The 21,948-nt window shown below is 35.7% G+C and overlaps 1 protein-coding gene across 4 annotated transcripts in view; it reads right to left on the reverse strand.

Annotated features, from left to right (window-relative positions):
• The window catches only part of Nckx30C (solute carrier family 24 member Nckx30C), a 1,001,248-nt gene that overhangs the window by 49,813 nt on the left and 929,487 nt on the right, over positions 1-21,948 (reverse strand). For all 4 annotated transcript variants that reach the window (XM_069822261.1, XM_069822260.1, XM_069822262.1 and 1 more), the window contains one exon: positions 13,198-13,345. In XM_069822261.1, coding sequence (XP_069678362.1) covers positions 13,198-13,345 — 148 coding nt within the window. The remainder of the gene's footprint in view (positions 1-13,197; positions 13,346-21,948) is intronic.

Genomic DNA, 21,948 nt, shown 5'->3' on the forward strand with positions numbered 1-21,948 from the left:
GATAATATGCACAAAAGAACTGAAGCCTGTATCGAAATGAATGGCCACCATTTAAAAAAAAGTGTTTAAATATCCGTATTATGATTATTTTTCAATTTAACTTCATTCTCTATATTGTACGCTAATGTGCTGCAGATAGTATAATATACACTGCATAATGAATACGTTCGCATGAATAACTCAGTTCGTGAGTAAAAACACTTATTGTTAAAACCAACGAGCACAGAATGCATAGAGTGGACATGAACAGCTTGGAGGTGAAGCCGCTTTTGTAGACCGTCGCCATTATGATGCTACCAAAACATTGGGCTCCCGGTTAGCACATGGGCAATTGATTGTGATGTTGTATCGTTGTTTTAATTAATAAATGAACTAATTTCAATATGCCTACATGTGCTACGTATGGCTGCACAAACAGGTTTTCAAAAAAAATTCCTGGAATAACTTTTCACGGGTAAATATGCATGTGTGAAATGTACTTATTACCGGTAGATAATGAATGATTTAGCCTAGGTTAGTCGGTTAGATTCGTATTGTTCACGTATTAGATTGATTAAGAGAAAGGACTAGTGTATTGATATTATTGTAATTAATTTTTATAATCACGAAATCAGACTTACGCTTTGTAGACTTAGAATTGACGAGCGAAGCTAACCTAACAACCCATGTTGGAAGATTGTGTCGCTTGCTGTAGAAAATGGGTGTACCGAGGTTTCTCTTCAACCGAATGCACGTATTTGTTTGATGAAGAAAAAGAAATAGTGTATTAATATTATTGTAATTAATTTTTATAATCATGAAATCAGACATGCTTTGCAGAATTAGCATTTATGAGCGAAGCTAACCTAACAACCCATGTTGGAAGTTTGTGTCGCGTGCTGTAGAAAATGGGTGTACCGAGGCTTCTCTTCAACCGAATGCACGTATTTGTTTGATGAAAAAGAAATAGTATATTAATATTATTCTAATTAATTTTTATAATCACGAAATCAGACATGCTTTGCAGACTTAGTAGTTTCATTAACTCGATCGTGAACTAACTTGACCCACTTGGTAATAAAACTTCACTTTTGTTCGCCGTTATAATATAATTATATACTATAAACGAAGAGCCTATCAAATATTATATAGTTAAGAGCATTCCACTTTTTCTCTAAACAAAATCGGGACGCCTATACGAAATACTGGCGAAAGGAAGAGAATGATAATTTGCATTAAGAAGTAAGCTGCATTATTAAATGGAAGCAAATGTATCAACCTATAAAAGTAATTATTATAGGCTAGCATTTTTATTGGACTAGTAGCAAAATAAGGTCAAACTGTTATTTTCCTTTTTTATCATTATTCTTTGTTTAACTTTCCAGAGTATCTATTAAATACCATACTGCAATTTGAAGAGATGTCAATTTAAATAACCTGTATATATGTGACTTATCGATGACAGTTTTGCAATTTTTGCTAAAAATACGTGCCTAGCGATTCTGTATTACGAAACAAACAAGAAAGTGTGAGTCCTCCAGGAAATTAGGGACATATGGAATTTCTATTATCATAAGATCTTCTATAACGTAATAGCTATTTTGCAATGTTTTGGTAGCAACAAGATGGCGTCAGGTCCATCAAACCGGCTTCATTCCGTCCAATGGTATTAAGATGCTAGTGTCTACTCTATGTATTCTGTGCTCGTTGGTTAAAACTGTACTGTATTTTGATTTAACAAAAACTTAATGAAAATTATCAAACTCAAAATCGCGATATTTCCTAGTTTACGTAAATGGCTGAACTACTTTTCTTTTGTTTGTATTTTACGCCAGTTTCATCGAACTACAGTCGTGGAAGGGGATAGCAAACGGTGTTTCCGGTTGTCAACCGTTAATCCAAAGGTATAGCCAGGTTAATATTAAAAATGTTAGTAAAAATAAAATGATGTCCCTGTATAAATTATCATTCTCAATAGACCTACGAGCTTCTTAAAATCTTTGGGATGCTGTATGTTTGAGATGCTAAGAACTATTACTCCGAAGAGAATATTAAAATTCATGTCTTCCTCCCAGTGGAGTTTTAGCTACCATAAAAATTAAAATAAGTCCTCTTTATGTAATAAAATCTACAGGAAATTACGAATGTATGCAAGAGGAAACGGAAAGCTTAGAGAACCGTACCTTGAAAATGGCGAAGGCGTCTCAGAAACAAGCCGCTTTTAATTGAGCTCTCCCCCCTTCACCCCGAGCCCATAACGGGATGAATATTGCAGTGTAATAAACACGGACCGTTACACGCAAATGGGGCTGGGCCCGACCGCTTTGAAAACAGACCTAGCTCAATGCTGAATAGTTACGTCAGCAACGGTCGTATTTGGCCGATGGCTTTCACTCTTGGTGCATGGAAGGGGGTCTATGTTATAAATAAAGGTAGGAATTTATAGCAAAACATGAGGATATTAGATTACTTGTGCTTAGACTATTGTTACGTCATTGATGTGAAGCCTCAGCTATGGCCAAATTACAACTGAAATATGTATCGCAGAAATTGAATGGGGATACGTTTCTCGTACGTAGGGTTCAGCATTGTGTGCCGGCAATTGAGGGGTCCGCTGCAAGAGGGAGCTATGTCACATTAACCATAACGTGAGAAAAATAAGTCTGTTACGAAGAGGGACGTATTCTATACTGAGGATCACGTAACAGTAATTCCTAAAAGACTAATTTGGCCGTCTCTTCAGTGTTGCCAACTAATACTAAATATCACCAAAAGAGGAAAAAATCACACAATAACATGTACTATAATGATAATAATGATAATGATAATAATAATAATAATAATAATAATAATAATAATAATAATAATAATATAGTATTAATAATAACGATGTCTTACTTATTTACCACATCTCATCTTTATGTTGGGGAGGTGTTTTCTAAAAGGTTCAATAATTTGTGAAAGAGTACATTTTTTCTGGACCTCTCGCACATTATGTTAGTAGTTAGTAGATTAGTGTATGATCTAATATTAAAATGTATTTTATCTGACAACATGAAATTCATTGCTTTGATTGAACAGTTTGCGAATCACGAGACCTAACCTAAAAGTGTATTTTGTTTGATCATGTGAAATGATTAGTATGAATTCCGAAAACGAGTGCCACTTTGAAATGTATGCTTTAGAATATTTACTCCATTATTGTAATAAAAGTCTGAACACGAAAGAAATGAATTAAAATGTGAAATGGTATTTCTGTCGATTACCGAAGGGTAAGTATCACACGAAATATGTTATATTTATTTACACTTAGCCTACCTGACTCTAATCTTGAATTGTAACCACAACACAAAGCAACACATACAATAACTATTATGTCTTAATATTAACAGGTTACTGATATTAATTATTTATTAGTATGTTCATATTTCACTAGCTTCCAGTAATGGGCTCAGAAATCTAGATCAATTTGAATTTTCAGAATTTAAACTACTGACAACTTGTGTCACTGCTGCCAACATAACAGTTATAAAATCACTACCAGTTGTAGTATTTCTCAGTACAGAAATTCGAAACGAAGTTGGCAAAAGAAAATTCAACCTGCAAACTAGAAAATCACCATAATCCACTAGCTTATGTAGTAATGGGGGAAAAATGATTAGGTTTCAGCCTTAGGGTATTAAGTAAGCTGACCCGGTCTATAGAATTAGAGTGCTCTGGGACTGGCTCTTGCACTGCCACATCTATTTATTTTATTTATTTTATTGAGTTATTTTACGACGCTGTATCAACATCTAGGTTATTTAGCGTCTGAATGATATGAAGGTGATCATGCCGGTGAAATGAGTCCGGGGTCCAGCACCGAAAGTTACCCAGCATTTGCTCGTATTGGGTTGAGGGAAAACCCCGGAAAAAACCTCAACCAGGTAACTTGCCCCTACCGGGATTCGAACCCGGGCCACCTGGTTTCGCAGCCAGACGCGTGACCGTTACTCCACAGGTGTGGACGCCACATCTATACAGGGTGACCCATTTATCTTGTGCACCTATTATAATTTTTTTGTTTGGATAGGTATCGGAATTTTTGTTTTTGAGATTTATGTTAGAACGAGGGGCTAATATGAGTGTGGAGATTTGGTGCATGTAACTACATTATGGTACAAGGTACACGTGACGTCATCAATTTTTCAAATAGGACTACATACTTTAATTATATTACATTGATTACACACATTAAGACGAGTTCAAAAATGTATCACAATGTCACCTTCCCAATCAATAACAACAACAGAATGCCAAAATGAATACCATCAGAATGTGCCGTTTGTTGTGGTGCCCCATTCACATTGTGCATTAACTTACACAAAACGAAAGACGACTGACGTCCGTACACGTCGTGTGTTATGTGTTTGCTGTCTTAACATGTAAACAAGCCACAACAACTGTCGACGCCACAATCCACGTACAGTGGCCTGCACGTCCTCCGGACCTGTCGCCACTCGACTTCTTTTTGTGGGAAACTGTAAAGGACAGTGTGTACCAGAACATTCTAACAATACCAGACGACCTGCAGCAACGCATTCGACAGGCTTGTGTGTCCATTCAGCCAGAAAAATTCAGCCGGCAGTCATACGGTCTTTCGGGGAACACCTTTGAATATGCATTAATGTGAATGGTCACCATTTGGAACATCTGTGACTTTCAAAGCATAACATTATCACTAGGCTTCGAGACTTCGGACCCGATAGAGCAGTTCAGTGGGAAATCTGCATAACGGCGTACTGAGTTATAGTGGTAAAGCGTACAGTGGGTGGGTGTACTGTAGAATGAATGACAACAAATACGCAAAGGAAAACGCTCTGGATTTGAAGATTCTGATGAATAATTTGGTTTTCATACAAACTCATTTTCAAACTGTGTCTGAAACTATTACACGGTTAGAAAAGTCAGAGCAAGAGATGCCGAAAGCCCTCAAAGTAGTTGAGGAAATGACACAGAGAATTAATGAGACACCAAGTACACCGGTTATTGAATGTGTAAAACAGAAGTGGAAATCAATTTTATGTAAAAAATAACGGTTATGGAACATTGTGTAATATAAACAGCAAATTAGTGGACACAGAGTCACCCGAGAATGAAGGACTGTCTCTTAGAGACTGCAATTATGTTAGGTTTTTTCGTTTTGCTCCTATAAAGTCATGCGATGTAGGGCGCATCTTTTCACAGTACAAACTGAAAAAGATTTACGTTTGAGACACAGAAAATGTATCTTGTAGTACATTGCAATTCGGTACTGTAACTGCACTTCCTAAAGACGACCAATAGGATAAATGAAGAAGTCTAAATAGCTACTTGCTTATTTTCACCATTAACACTGTGTATAATTAAACACAAATGCTTATGAAAGATGGGAGAATAAATGCTTTTCATATTCTTTTGATATTGTCATTGTGTAATGTATATTTACTTTCAGAATGTCCATATGCGTGCGTTTCCCCATACTACCGTACTCTATTCTAAGTAGCAACGTTGTTACCTCAACACATCTTTACCTTTCACTACCTGCAGCGAGTCAACAACCTGTAGTACAAGCACAGTAAACTTATTTTGTGCGAGATCGTGCGTATTTGCTTGCTTTCCACACAAAACCAATACGCGGTAAGTGTGAAATACCACATTCAGTATTCACAACCTAACACACATAACAATTTCCCTCTTCTTACCGCTTAAGCGCCATATTCATTTTACTGCTTTAGGCTTTTAAAATATTATTTTAGAGACGTTTAACACAGTAATAATTATAAATTGAGTAGCCAATTTGCAAAACCAGCTATTTGAAAGTTAGACGAATTTTGGCAAATGAGGAAAATTGTGTAAAATCTTAACCACAGATGCTAGAGGCATGATTTCTAGTTTAAATAATGGGGAAACATATTTAGTTTGTCTTCCTACAGCTCAGAAATATATGATTAATAGGTAATTAGTTATATTGTATATTAATTTGCAAATAGCAGGTTTTGCAGCCGAACAGAGCAATTAGCAGGATTTGCAACTCTATAGGTAGCCATATTAACGATACATTAATTTGCAAAACCTGGTATTTGATCAATGTTAGCAGTTTATCTGACTAGACTAACTTGGAAACAAACTGGCGGTAGAAGAGAACATTCTTATTTTCGTTACATACCTAAATATTATTAAACACACAAATATTGTACTATAAAAAAGTAAAAAAGGAGAATAGAATACTAATGCTATAGTTTGAAGGTTTCCTTATGTACTTACTGGCTTTTAAGGAACCCGGAGGTTCATTGCCGCCCTCACATAAGCCCGCCATTGGTCCCTATCCTGAGCAAGATTAATCCAGTCTCTACCATCATATCCCACCTCCCTCAAATACATTTTAATATTATCTTCCCATCTACGTCTCTGCCTCCCCAAAGATCTTTTCCCTCTGGCCTCCCAACTAACACTCTGTATGCATTTCTGGATTCGCCCATACGTGCTACATGCCCTGCCCATCTCAAACGTCTGGATTTAATGTTCCTAATTATGTCAGGTGAAGGACACAATGCATGCAGCTCTGTGTTGTGTAACTTTCTCCATTCTCCTGTAACTTCATCCCTTCCTTATGTACTACTGTTTGTGAAAAGTGCAACACCAGAAAAAATGGCCCGAACGACCCCAAACTCGGGAGATGTGTAAAACAGAGTACCAAATGTAGTGTGTTCGTAGGAGTCTCGCTTCAACTTGTCCTACAGTGATGGTCACATACGTGTTAAGTGCTACCGTGGTGAACGCAGTCTGAGAGCCTGCATTGTTGAGCGGCATTGCGGACAAGTTCCTAGTGTGATACAATATGCGATCTCGCTTCCTACGTATTCAGGACAATCTGAACTTCAACCGCTACATTAGAGAGGTCTTAAGAGTCCGAGGTACTGCCTCTCCCTCAGGCAACTCCACATGCCATATTTCAGCAGGACAATGTCCGGTCACATGTGGTGAGGATTGTGCAAGTCTTCTTCGAAGAACGACAGGTATCACTGCTTTCCTGGCCTGCACGTTCGCCAGACATTTCGCCCATCGAACATGTCTGGGATATGGTTGGTCGGCAACTTGTTCGTCATGATCCTCCAGCACCCACTCTTGACGCTTTGTGGACTCGCATACAAACTGCGTGGAGGGAGATTCCCCAGGAACATATCCAGGAACTCTTTGATTCCATACCATGACGCTTAGAAGCTCTGATTGCAGCGCATGGAGGCTTTACTCCATACTGAAATCTCACGGTCACAGATCAGGTACAGTTCTGTAATTCTAATCCTTGTGTATTGTCATGTATCTAAACTGTGATATCAATTTCATTTCAGTCACATGTATCCTTCTTGGTGTTGCAATTTCTACAAACATCAATGTAATATAACACTTTACAAAATGTTCGGTTCTTCCTCAACCATGAATTCGAAGTCCACTACATCCGTATGTTCATGCTCATCTTCATTTAGCTCTGCAACAGCAAGGTCTTGCTGCTGGTTGAACATTTCGGTGTAGAAGGTCAGGTTTGCTTTCCGAAACCAGTCCTACCCGAAGTGCAATTCCAGAAGTCTTTCAATGTCCCTGATGTTTGCTTCTTTAAGGATGACACCCATTGGAATGTAGTCCTTATGGAAATGTTTACCTTTATTGTTTAAACTTTTGGATTCGCCTTTTCACTGGTACCATTCTCTTCATCATCGGTATCTTCTCCCTTAACACTAACAGAGTTATTGAAACAGGATACACCATATCCATCCACACTCATTTCGGCAAAAGTCGAAAAAACTGCAAGATAATCACAGTAACCACTTCAAGACTTCAACACACTTAACATAAAAGGTTAGAAGTCCCCGATAAAGCACGGGCAGAAACACTCAGCTGATGTCTTAAATGCAGCAGTATAGTCAATTTAACTATACGAGAAAAATGTAGCTTTATTATCAGCGTCTAATAATATCTTATTCGTTATTTTAGTATGGAGATCGAAATAGCAGCTTTTGCATCCGTAACTCTCAATATGGCCATGTTGTCTCAGTGACATTTAGCAGGTTTTGCAAAAGTAAACATGGCATTGTGCAGTTAGCAGGTATTGCATCCTTACGCTCTCCACACTTAGCAGGTTTTGCAACCGTATGCAATTTTATTTACTAGATTTAAAGGGTTTAGAGTTGGATTTGTAACCGAATGTATGGCTTATTACGTAGCTAATGACGAACTGAAACCATGGTTACCATTATCTCATTTTTCATTTTTTTGGCAGTTAGCTGGTTTTGCATCTGGGCTACTCAATTGGAAACTTACCACTGCAATTTCACCTAAATTGCACTGTTAATTATTGTTTTTAAATATTTGCAAAAATTAAGTAAACTCTACAACATCACAAAAGTTACTGCATTTGTAATGCAAGTAACATTAAGGAAGCCGTGAAAAAAATCAACAAGATTCGAGATGCCGATGTTATTACTGCAATATGTTATATAAATAATATTGTTAAAATATTAAAATGAAGAATAAATTATTACATAACCTTACCGTTTGTTTTAAGTTCGCATTTATAGACTGGGGGAACAAAAAGACAGACGTATATCACGGCCTGCTGGAATATAGTAAACACAGAAAACATTTTATAGCAACAATGTTGGAGATAGATATTTTAGTTTTTAAAAGTTGCCGTCATTGAACAGAAACCAAGATGGAGATTTCATTGCACTAATTAGAAATTCCTCTTTCAGGTATGTAATAAACGATCTTCGCACAAAATAATGTACGATACACGAGCGGTATGTTTGTTTTCATGTTCTCGGAAATTAAAAAAGCTCAACTACGTTTCGCTTTTTCAATCTTTTCCTCGAACATGAAAACATCAACATACCGCTCTTGTAACGCATATTACTAGTATCGGGTCCAAAGTCTCGAAGCCTGAATTTATCACATTGGAAGTACGTTTTTGTTTCGTTTTGTTGTTTTTGTTTGAATGTGGCTCCGACATTTTACTTTTAATAATAATAATAATAATAATAATAATAATAATAATAATAATAATAATAATAATACTGACAGTAGACTAATCATTGCGCGTGATAATGAGATCTTGAATCAATGAGAAAGATGAGGCCTATGAAACGCAGTGAATGACGTCACAAGCATCCAGAGCTCGAGTGCGCCACAATGCCCGTATCTAATCGCGCTCTGTTTTATTTGGAACGGTTCCATGTCGGAGTCTCCGCTCTCTTGTTTTCAGTTGGCCTTTGTTTACTGATTGCCTCTATTCCCTGTTCGATTTGTTGCTGATTTAATTTGTGCTGCCTTATAATGTAATTTTCTTTGTGATTTTGTCAGTGGACGAACTTTCCGTTTATTGTTAGATAGGAAAATGGGTTTCTAACTAGGCAGTTACTTCCACGCCATTTTACTGCGGGCCACATGTGGTTCAGTAAGAATAATTACACATTGTAATCAGTCGTGAAGTGTACTTACAGGCTGCATTAATCACGTATGACTGAGCTTGGAAATTGTGTTTCTATTTTTTTATTTGAGAAGAACATTCGCCAATGTTGACGTTTTTGTAGTCAATACAATGAAGTTTTAACACAGTACAATAGAATAAAAATACAAATGAAATAATACAATGTATTTGATTGTTCAAAACCCAGGGCACTTTTAAATCCTGAAACGATGTTAAAATAAGTTTTACATGGAAATATAACCTCACATTCATTCACAAAACAATGGCGCTTAACATAGCAATACTGGTTTTCGTATTAAACTTGTTCAGAAAATGCAAGATACGAGTATAACAAATTTAATACCCATCTTTGTTTCGATAAGTTGTATTGATTTATCAATGTTTTTCCATAAAAGACCGTCATAAACTTATCTGATTTAATAGTGTGATGTTTTTATTTCATTTCTTGATGAACGTTTTCGGTTTTATAAAAAACCATTTTCAAATCATTATTATCTCTAAATTGAACAGTTACATTGAAGTACAATGGGTTACATTAAACCATTATTATGTTAAAAGTATAAAATTATGTAAAATCATGCAAAGGATGTCATAAAAATATTAATGTACAGGGACATCATTTTATTTTTTCTAACATTTTTAATATTAACCTGGCTATACCGTTAGAGAACCGGAAATACCGTTTGCTACCCCCTTCCACGACTGCAGTTCGATGATACTTGTGTAAAACACAAACAAATCACTTTACTAGGTATAGGAGGGAAGAAAAGTAGTTATCCATTTACGTAAACTAGGAAATATCGCGATTTTGAGTTCGATAATTTTCATTAGATTTTGTTGAATCAAAACACAGTACTGTGTTAAGAATAAGTTAAGTGTTTTTACTCACGAACTGAGTTATCCACGCGAACGTATTCATTATACAATGCATATTATACTGTCTACAGTACATTAGCGTACAATATAGAGAATGAAGTTAAAATGAAAAATAATCATAATATGGATATTTAAATATTTTTGAAAATGGTGGCCGTTCATTTCGATACAGGCTTCAGTTCTTTTGTGCATATTATCGCACTATAGATATTGCATCTAATTCCAATTGCCAGTTTCGTCCTTCGTACTCGTAACTCATGTTGAAATAATTCTGTACCTACTCTATAAAAGAGTACCTTGCGTACTGTAAATTCAATCTTCACTTCTGCCCCACCCGCACAGATAAAATTACTCAGGCATGGTATTTATTGTCCGTCCAAGTGGTTATGCCGCACGATCGTAGAAAGGGGGGAAATCACGTGACAGTTAATTACTTAACGGGGCCCTTTTATTTAAGTTATTTTAAACAGTTGTATAATATTACGTAAACGTCCAATTCCTAACAGAAATTAAAGTTTTCAGAAAAGAACTAAGACAGCTCAGCTCTTACAGAGGGCGTGCAGAAGCAGGTGGGGGAAATCGGGATGCGGCGTAAGCAAACGGACAGTACCTGTGCGAAAATATGATTCAATATTGAAAGCTCTTTCGTCTCTGGAAAACACGAACATATTTCTGGAACGTACTATACTCATTAACTCAGTGATGTTTACTATACGCGGCCTTGGTTCTGTGTGGAGGACAGTTGGAACTTCATTAATAGAAGAGGTGAGAGTGAAGTACATTAAAAAACTCAGGTACAATAAAAATTGAAATAAAAATAAAATGATGTCCCTGTATATACATATTTAAAAAACTTAAGACATTAAGGTTGAAATAGGTCTAATGTGAAAGTTATTTTGCGGAGTGTACAGTTTTACGCTTCCTTTCAAATATAAAAAGGTATCCTATAACTATTTTACATAATAACCGTAATATTTTACATAATAACTTCATGACAGTTATTATGTAAAATCGTTATAGGATACCTTTTTGTATTTGAAAGGGAGCGTAAGACTGTACACTCCGCAAAATAACTTTCACATTAAACCATTTAAAGAATTTTTTGGTTTTAAGAATTTCAATAATTAGATAATATAATTTTTCTTTCATAATTTTAAGTCAGGACGAGGGGTGTTTTTTAGATTAAGCTCTTCCTTTGGTGATATATTATGTATTACTGAAAAACTGAATGGCTGGAAAACGGTATTTTAAGTATATGTTACTGCCAAAGAGCCTGATGTATAGCTAAAACACGAATGTAAAATATTTTTGTATTGCGCATTTTGAACCTTTCGACTTAGCAAAGCACTTCACATAATCAACTCCCCTGCCATTGGGGGTCAACTAAATGAAATACAATTTTTACAGTCGATAGAGAGCACATGGAAGATTACGAAAATGCCATCGGCGGAATAACGATGTAAGTAGAGTTACGCTGTTATCGCATCCAGCGCCTCAATTGTCAGACATCTGCGTGACTGTATTTTATATTCATTTATGTACTTTAATATTTTATTTTCCTGTGTGTACAGCTCGAGGGATACAGGTTATAAGAGTGACAGCTACCGCTCTGTTGCTGACCGACTCAGAGCAAGTGGATAGCTGTTGCGGACTTCGTTGCACCTGGGTGCTGTGTAGCTGAATCGATAGATGGCACCAAACAATGAATCACGATGTTTGTAGAAATGCGGTCCTACATACTCGTACTTCCAACAGTAATCTCACAATAAGGAGGTCAGCACAATAAGTTTCAGACTATGGTGCAAACCTTCAGGCCCTCTTCAGAAAATAAAAAAAATATCTCACGAAATTTAATATAATTTATTTCAGTTCTTTCTGAGGTTAGACTATAGTAATTATGAATGAATGAATGTTAGCCATGATGTCCCATGTTGGGCACAGGCCTCCTGTGATGGGGTTAGAACCCCCTCAACAGGGATGGCTCAAGTGTACTCGCTTGGTGAGCCAATCCAGGCGAGTTTGTCGTGTATACTACTATTGTGACATGGTTAATAACCCTGTTAGACTTTAACTAGTCTCAGCACTCTCTTCTTTGTTCATTTTTTTTCTTGCACTACACACTTTGACAAAACACTGATTGCTATTTACACTATTTACCTGACACTTTCTCAACACTGACTTTACTATTTACAAAACTTATCTTACACATTCACTAATACTGGCTTTAATATTTACAATATCTTAACCCTGATTACGTTATCTATTTACAATGAGCTCCCCTAGTTCTTTCCACAAAACTCTGTTCTTTGCTGTCCTCGACCATTGTTTCTCCGCCTCTTTGGTAAACATGTCAGACCATCTGAGCCGTGGTCTTCCCTGTCCTCTCTTTCCGACGTAGGGGTCCCACATCGTGACTGCATGGGTCCATCTTGTCTGATGTAGTCTCGCCACATGTTCCCCCCCCCCCCCCCAGGTCCACTTCGTTGCCATGGCTCGTTCTGCTGCGTCAGTAGTGTTCGTCAGTCTTTGTAGTATATTGTTTGTTAAATAAAACAAGGGTTAATTATTTTACGGTACCCACTGGCAATTTAATACCATTCGAGCAAATATATTTCTGCATATTTCGAAATAAGGCATTTTCGTTTTCGTCTGATCATGGTTACAAGAATGAGACAAACTCCTCCGGTTCCCCTGTACGACGCCTCATTATGATTTAAAACCAGTCAAATGACCGTAGCGATTAAAGTTAAGGTACGGTACCAACTATACATGGAAATTTTAACTGTACTACGAATGCTTTTATGGTTGGCATGTTAAATTATTGTTGAACATGTCATTACCTCTGGGTGTGCGTGTGTCTGGCAGGGTAATCCAGAGGGGGAACACGATGGGCGCCACCAGCAGGTATGTGATCCGCTTTCTCGCCGTGTCCGGCCACGAGATGTCAAGCGCCTCATTGCCTTCCTCCTCGTCGTCGGGATCCGCCATCTGCGAATAATCAACAAATAAAATCAGCACTTCAATCTGCATTCAATTAAAATGTGTATCAGCTATTACCACAACTGGAAGGAAATGCGTAGAACTACGTGTTGGTGCGATCAAATGTCGCATAGCCTTATTATGCTGCATGTCTTTACGTAGAACTACGTGTCGGTGCGATCACTTGTCCATAGATACATAGTTTTACTAAGCTGCTTATCTTTACGTAAAACTACGTGTGACTGCAATCACCTGTCGACAGATGCATAGCTTTATTATCCTGTATATATCTTTACGTAGAAGTACTGTACGTGTGGGTGCTATTGCCTGTCGATAGATGCATAGCCTTACCACAGTCTAGTACAGACGTCTCCAAAAGCGTACTCGCGAGTAAGTCCCTGAACGGAACCGAAGCCAGTACGTAATGAGCGCGCTCCGCCTCATCCATCCCCACCTGTAAGTGTACTCAATATTTATGCGCAAACGAAGAGCAAAGGTGGACTACCATTATCATTTTGTTGGTCGGAGTGTTCCACCGTTTCACATTGTCTTCTAATCATGGACACAGTACATTCAAGGATGAATAGGAAGAGAAATTTTTTTGTGTTAGTGGGGAGAATGTAAAATGCTTAATTTGTTCGAAACTCTTAAGGGTGTGTTAAAATTCAACATGCGACGACAATACTCGACTCTTCACAAAGAATATCATACAATTACAGGCATGTTGGACATGTGAAAATAATTTATTTTGGGGCTATCTGTATGACTGTTGGTTATACATAATAATCAGTATATTACAATAGGTTTACACTCAGTTCCGCATGACAAACATATAGTTTTTTGTTTAATTTTAGGTGAAATGCGTAGGCCTACAAATATTCTGTTAAATAAAAAACAAGAAAATACAAACAAAAATAACACATGTGTCCTCAGTCTTAAACAAAAAAAGCTTCTTGCTAGCTATGATATAGCCTGGAATGTTGGAAAATCAATGAAGCCCTTTACAGAAGCATCATTTTTAAAATCGTGCATACAGGACGTTTCTAAAATACTGTGTCCAGAACAAAGTCAAAGTTTAAGAAAATTAAATTGTTTCCAATTACAGTTCAGAGAAGGAATTTCAAGATTGTAAATGTAATTGAATCTGAAGTCGAAACCACAATTAACCAGTTTGTAGCTTACTCACTTGCATTGGACGAAAGCACAGATAGAAATGACAAAGCTCACCTAGTCATTTTCATCCGAGGAGTTAATGAACATTTTACTGTGTATGAATGTCTTCTAGATCTAATTACAAAATACAACTGGAGAAGATCTTTTCCAGGCACTGAAAGGCACCATAGAACAGAAGAGGTTGAATTTGCAATGGCTTGTGTCAATAGCAACAGACGGGGCTCCAACTTTTTTAGTATGTCAAAATAATATACAAACGTATGATATTTTTTATTCTTTTGATGTTATTATTTGTAAACATAAGCAGACCGTTGCCGCGATCCCCCACTGATCGCTCCCATCTGTTGAGGTATGAGTCCCTTCTCCTGCTCTAGCCTTACAGCACACTGTGTTCGGCGGGCAGCATCGAAAGCACGAATGACGATACGCTTTTTGGAGACCTCTGGTCTAGTATATAGAGTCATGAAGCTCAATACGTAGGAAATATGCATCCATTGATAGTTGCTAACCACTAGGATCGCTACCATCGCCTCATTACAGATAATGCGAAATAGTACCTGCACAGTCTATTGCTCCTAGTACTCTCATAAACTCAAGCTTCGTTACTGTATATACTATACTGTGGCCTTACTATGCTGCATATCTTTACGTAGAACTACGGGTGATGCGATCAAAAGTCAGCAGTTGCATAGCATTATTATGCGGCATGTCTTTATATACAATACATTTACGTCTACCAAAAATTCGGGATTGGGTGGAAAGCTGCATTGAGCTAATGGCGTGGTACGCCAGAGTTAACAACCAAACAACTAGTCTAATTTATAAAATATCCTATATAGATACTAAAAATTAAATCGGTAAATATGAAAAGTTGATTTTCAGTATTTTACTCAACTAGCACAGCTCCTAAGAATAAATATGGGAAATGCCTGTTATTATTCGGTTGAGAAGCTTTTGTCATCCAGTCTGTTCTCAAAAAAGCTGAAAGTTAGAATTTATAAAACAGTTATATTACCGGTTGTTATGTATGGTTGTGAAACTTGGACTCTCACTTTGAGAGAGGAACAGAGGTTAAGGGTGTTCGAGAATAAAGCTATAAATTATCTCCAATCGCGCAAGATGGCCAATAAAATAATATACATATATATATATATATATATATATATATTATGTTCTACACATACCAAAGAACAGTTTTAGGCAATATTATATTTTGGAAAAATTAAATTTCTTTTTTTGTAAATTTCACCATCCTCTTCCCTTAATCAATCCAGAAATCTAATTAAAGTTGCAACAAATTAGCATATGAAGAGATGAATTTACAAATTTATGGGTAAATTTTACCAACAAATCTTTCCATACTTGTAAGAATGAAATTAACCAACAATCTTCAAAGACACATTTGTTCCGAACTATAACCGTTTTCTTCATCTGTGCCTACCTGACTATTGATTTACAGCAGTAGTGTCAGAGTTGTAAGCTCCAAAACCGGTTGTGGAGCTAGAGTCGGAGCGTGAACTTGCTTATGTCTGTGGAAACACCGGAGCACGCAACGAGTCTAGTGGAGCGCTCGCTCCGTTTAGGCTCTGTTTGACAACGCTGATTTACAGGACCAAATATAAAAAAAAAATACTGTAACGGGATCAAATATGTACCTTGGGTGCCAGCGAAAACTCTCTTTTCTGGAGGAAGAAAGCTCTGCTCATAGTTGAATTTATATTAAACTGATCAATACATAATGGGACAAAAACGAGTAGGCCTACATTAAGAAAAGATTAAACTAAAAATTAATTCTACAGATCAAAAAGGCATCGCAAGTCGGATACGTGTACAAATGAATGCATCACGTCGGTAATACAAATTAATATGTGCGAAAGGGGTCGTTATTCTGTCGGCCAGTGGAATCTCAATTCCACGCCACTTCTATCCCTGTCCTTCACTGATTGATTGTTTGATCTATTGATTGATTGATGGGGCATTGTTCTCGCGGTCAAATATCTCGTTAGGTTCCTGACAAACCGACAAATAAGCTCGATTACCCTACTGATATCACCTTCTGTATTACGAGCAAACAACGACGCAGTCAGGTTCAATTTTTCGGTCGAGGAAAAAAAAAAAACACACGCACGCACACATTCTCTCTCTCTCTCTGTATGTGTGTGTATGTATAGTAGACATATTAAAATATTAGTCGTTATTCAACACTGTTTTCCATAAATCATTAAAATATACTTAAAATTAAGATATTACAGTATTAAAACACTTAAGTTACGCAGTTAAAATTCATGTTGTCTAGTAATGTTTCAGGACATTGCCGTCCTGTCCTCAGCCAGATCAGTTGATGTTCTTGCTGATGTCTGGTGCCGATGTATATCGCTGACGTCAGCAAGGACATCAGCTGATCTGACTTTATATGTAGCTACTGAGGATAGGACGGCAATGTCCTGAAACATCTCTAGACATCACGAATTTTAACTACATAAGTGTATGTATGTATGTATGTATGTATGTATGTATGTATGTAGATACACATGTATGTATGTGTATATATATGTATACATGCATGCATATATTTGTGTTTGTGTGTATTTTTTTAAAGTGTGTGTGAGTTTATTCCACCAACGTGTTTATTTAACTATGTCTATATAATATTTATAAGAAATCCAAACAGGAAGACATGTAATTCTTGTTTAGTTTTGTTTATTTGTTACTTCATCTTACGTACTGCATGATCTAAGGCCTTATCGTCAGGATATTCTACTTTCATATATATTATTTTAATGTACCGAAGTACATATGCATTTTCCATGCAGGTATTCTGCGTCATCGTACGATGAAAGAGTAGTGAAACGGAGAAAAATTCTCTCCGGCACCGGGATTTGAATCCGGGTTTTCAGCTCTACGTGCTGACGCTCTATCCACTAAGCCACACCGGATTCCCATCCCGGTGTCGGATCGAATCGTCTGAGTTTAAGTTCCACCTCTTGGGTTCCCTCTAGTGGTCTGCCCTCTGCATTACGTCATAGATGTCTATGAACGTAGGATAGTGTCCACATATGTGCGGAGGTGCACTCATATGAGTAATTGATTGGCTTAGTGGATAAAGCATCAGCATGTAGAGCTGAAAACCCGGGTTCAAATCCCGGTGCCGGAGAGAATTTTTCTCCGTTCCACTACTCTTTCATCGTTCTACTGTCATATTTCTTTTAGGAGTACCGTATTCATAACCCCAACAAATAGTGAACAATGAATATTTATAAAATTGGCACAATATTAACTTTTTAAACTATAACAATTTTGTAAGACTTGAGGCCTTCCCGGTGTTGTATATGGAATAATTCTTCTCGGGTGAATTGGATAGTTTCTTCCAATCTTTCGATGACTAGCTCTGCCATATTCTTCAGGGATTGAAGTGCTGTGAGACTAATTCTATCCGGTATATAAGCGGCCAGTAGAGCTTCTCGCTGCGGGCCAATCAGGAGCTAGTTCCTAGTCCCGATCGGCAGGCCTACAACGGGAAGCTCTAGTGACCGCTTACATACCGGCTAGACATGGTCCCACGGCACTTCAATCCCTGAAGAAGATGGCAGAGTTAGTCATCGAAAGCTTGGAAGAAATTATCCAACTCACCTGGCTGAGAACCCGCGAAGAATAATTATTCTATAATAATTTTATTATTATTAATATACAAAAAAATTCTAGCACTCGCCTGAATGAGAGTGATTTCGTGCTCAGAGAGGAACATATTTTGATTTTTAATAATAATAATAATAATAATAATAATAATAATAATAATGGCTTTATTTAACCTGGTAGAGTTAAGCATTAGGGCCTTCTCTTACACTCAACCAGTATTAAAAGTTGCTTACATAGTTGAACATACAACTGTATCCGATTTAAATAATAATTACATATTAGTTTTTTAAGCGTGACGGATATGATTTACATAATGAAATAAAAAAGGCAGTTAAATAAAAATTCAACTAATAAAATAAAAATAAACACAGTGGTACACATATTAATGTTCTTAAAGCAGATATAATTCACATAATAAAACCAGAAACCGACAACTGAATCAAATGTACACAATAAAATACTAAAAAAACAGAGTGAAATATTTATAGTGGTGTTAAGTGATAAATAAACACGTTTTAGATAATAAAATCATGAACAGGCATTTGAATAAAGAGTACACAAAAATGAACATTCGGAAAACATATAGGTCTAAGCATTAAATTAAAATCAAATACTATTTACTTTAATATAATCATAAAGACAATTGAGTAAAGTATACACAATAAATATAAGAAACAAAAAATAAAAATAAACACAGTGACATACATTGCATTAAATGTTTGTACCGTGTTAAGTCTGGCAACTCATCATAAGATATTCTTCTAATTTATATCTTAAAGAAATCAAAGTTCGGCAGTCCTTCACTTCAGGCGGCAGAGAATTCCAGTGACGAGAAGTAGCAACAGTGAAAGATGAGGAATACAGAGATGATGACTGTGTGGAATAGAAAGTTCTAGCGTGTTATCGTGATGTGACCGAGTATTTAAGTTATGATAGCGAGGAAGATGTGGAATCGAAGAAATAAGTAATAGGCCTACATCAGTTTAATTTATCAGTAAATTGAATATAACGTTAATATAGGTGTTATATAAGTTATATTTTCTTTATAGGCACGCATTGAAGGAATTACAGTTGAAATACTTGAGGAGGCAGGACCTTTCACCTGGTTGTAACTTCTATAGGTTAAAAGGGCTCTGGGTTCGGCTGAGACGTCTATATGAAACTGAGTACTTCGTGTTTTCCGGGGGGTGAAAGTGTGGTACAGACCATATAACCTCCTACAAGTATCTTAAAAAAATCGAGAACTTCCTCCCTGCTTCCCAATACTTCGGAGGAGTGTATGAGAAGACACACGTAGCTATCTTTTAAATATGAGTAGATTATATTGAATTCAAATATTTGTAATCTTTTGCTATAAGAAAGGTAACTTAAGTACATACGGATAATTGAAGAACAGAGAATGTACAAATATAAATAAATATGTAAATAAGTAAATAAGTAACTAAGTAAATAAATAAATAAATAAATAAATAAATAAATAAATAAATAAATAAATAAATAAATAAATAAATAAATAAATAAAAATAAATAAATAAATAAACAAATAAACAAATAAACAAGTAAATAATAAATACATAAGTAAATAAGTAAATAGATAGATAAGAAAATAAGTAAATAAGTAGATAAATAAATGAATAAATAAATAAAAGCATAAATAAATAAATAAATAAATACGTAAGTAGATAAGTAAATAAATACATAAGAAAATAAGTAAATAAATAAATATGTAAGTAAATAAGTACATAAGAAATAAGTAAATAAATAAATAAATAAATAACTAAATATATATAAATAGATAGATACATAGATACATAGATAGATAGATAGATAAATAGATAGACAGATAAATAATAAATATATAGATAAATAAATAAATAAATAAATAAATAAATAAATAAATAAATACATAAATAAATAAAAAGAAGTGCTCGAACGAAATCTCCTGTAGCCATTTTACAACTAAAAGTAGGCTATTGCAAAAATTGATTTGGTATCGATCTTTATTTGATTTAATGAGAAATTGCTCTCAATGAAAAAATCTTTGAGTCGCGTTAGGAGAGAATATTACAAACGAAACTAAGGCAATAGAAAAAATTTCCCTTAGTTTATCATTTTCCAACTGTAAACCTTACAGAAATTGTTCGTAATCCTTCGCTTTTTCTATGAAAAATTACTCGTCTTAGTCTAGTCTGAGAGAGAATATCAGGCAGAAAGTAATATTAATCGAAAAAAAGACTTTCAGTTGCCATTTTCCAACTACACATAGTACAAAAACTGTTTCGAATCCCTAGTTTTTTATATGAAAAATCATTCTTGCCTGTGTCACGTTTTGGAAGAAAATATTAAATGTCATTAATGTAATAAAAATGATACTGATTATCATTTTCCAATTATAAATCTAGAAAACTCTGTTTTGAATAACTATAAGCTGTTTCGAATTCCTTGTTTATCTATGAAAAATAATTTCTGCCTGTGTCACGTTTTGGAAGAGAATATTAAAGGAAACTAATGCAATAAAATGCTTTTGGTGGTCATTTTCCAATTTATAAATCTTACAAACTCTATTTTGAATACCTACCTTACATATAAAGAATCACTCTTTTCTGAGTTGTGTTTGATATAGGATATCAGAGAGAGCAAAAAGTAGTGAAGAGAATGTTTTCGGGTGCCATTTTACAACTATAAAACATTCAAAAAATATTTGTTATCTTTAGCTTTTCCTATGAAAAATTAGTCTTGTTTGAGTCGTATTTAATAAATAATATTAAACACAACTAAATTAATCAAAGAAAATGTTTCTGGTTGCCATTTTTCACAGAATTGCCATGAATTGCACAGAAACAGTTTAGAATTCTTAACTTCTCGATGAAAACAAGTTTCTGTCTTGGTTACGTTTGGATAAGAATATTAACAAATCTAAGGTAAAAAAAATGCTTCTGGTTATTATTTTAAACTACAAACTTCACATGAACTGTTGAAATTCCTAGCCCTTTTTGATAAAAAATTCTACTGTTATCGGAGTCATATTTGAAAGGGAATATTAAAGGAAACTGAAGTGATAGAAGAAAAATGCTTCTGGTTACCATATACCAACTGTAAATCTTACATAACCGTATGGAATTCCCAGAACCTTCGACGAAAAGTCACTCTTGTCTGAAAGAAAATATAATACAAAAGTGAAGTACCAGAAGAAAATATTTCTAGCTTCCATTTATAACTAAAACTCTTAAAAACATAAATAAAGTAGATTTCTAACCCTTTCGATAAAGAACCACTCATGTCTGAATCACATATGATAGGGTATATTAGAGAAATTGAAGAGTTCGGAGAATACCGACTATAATGGTCTCGTGCAACAATACCGGGAAAGACGAAAGCAGAATAACGGCTAATGAAATGAAATTTATGAAATATACAGCAGGATATACGAAATGGGATCACAAACGCAATGAAGATGTAATGGAAGAATTACAACTAGAACCTGTAATTAATGACGTAAAACATTATCAGAACAACTGGATAAATCATCTGCATCGCATTCATAGAGATAGAATCCCAAAAGTCATGCTCCACTATCGTCCAAACGAGAAGAGATCTCTCGGTCGTCCAAAGAAGCGCTGGATTTAAAATTCAACTGTGAGATCGTAACAGGCCAGGAAGAAGAAGAAGGAGAAAGAAGAAAGAAGAAAGAAGAAGAAGCAACAATACCGGTTACTGTAACCACCGGTTAAAATTGTCACCTAACCCCTAGTTGTTTAGTCAACTGTCCAAAGACAGCCTATCCATTTTGTAATATTTTAATC

This window comes from Periplaneta americana, chromosome 3 (genome assembly GCF_040183065.1).
Source record: "Periplaneta americana isolate PAMFEO1 chromosome 3, P.americana_PAMFEO1_priV1, whole genome shotgun sequence".
Taxonomy (NCBI): domain Eukaryota; kingdom Metazoa; phylum Arthropoda; class Insecta; order Blattodea; family Blattidae; genus Periplaneta; species Periplaneta americana.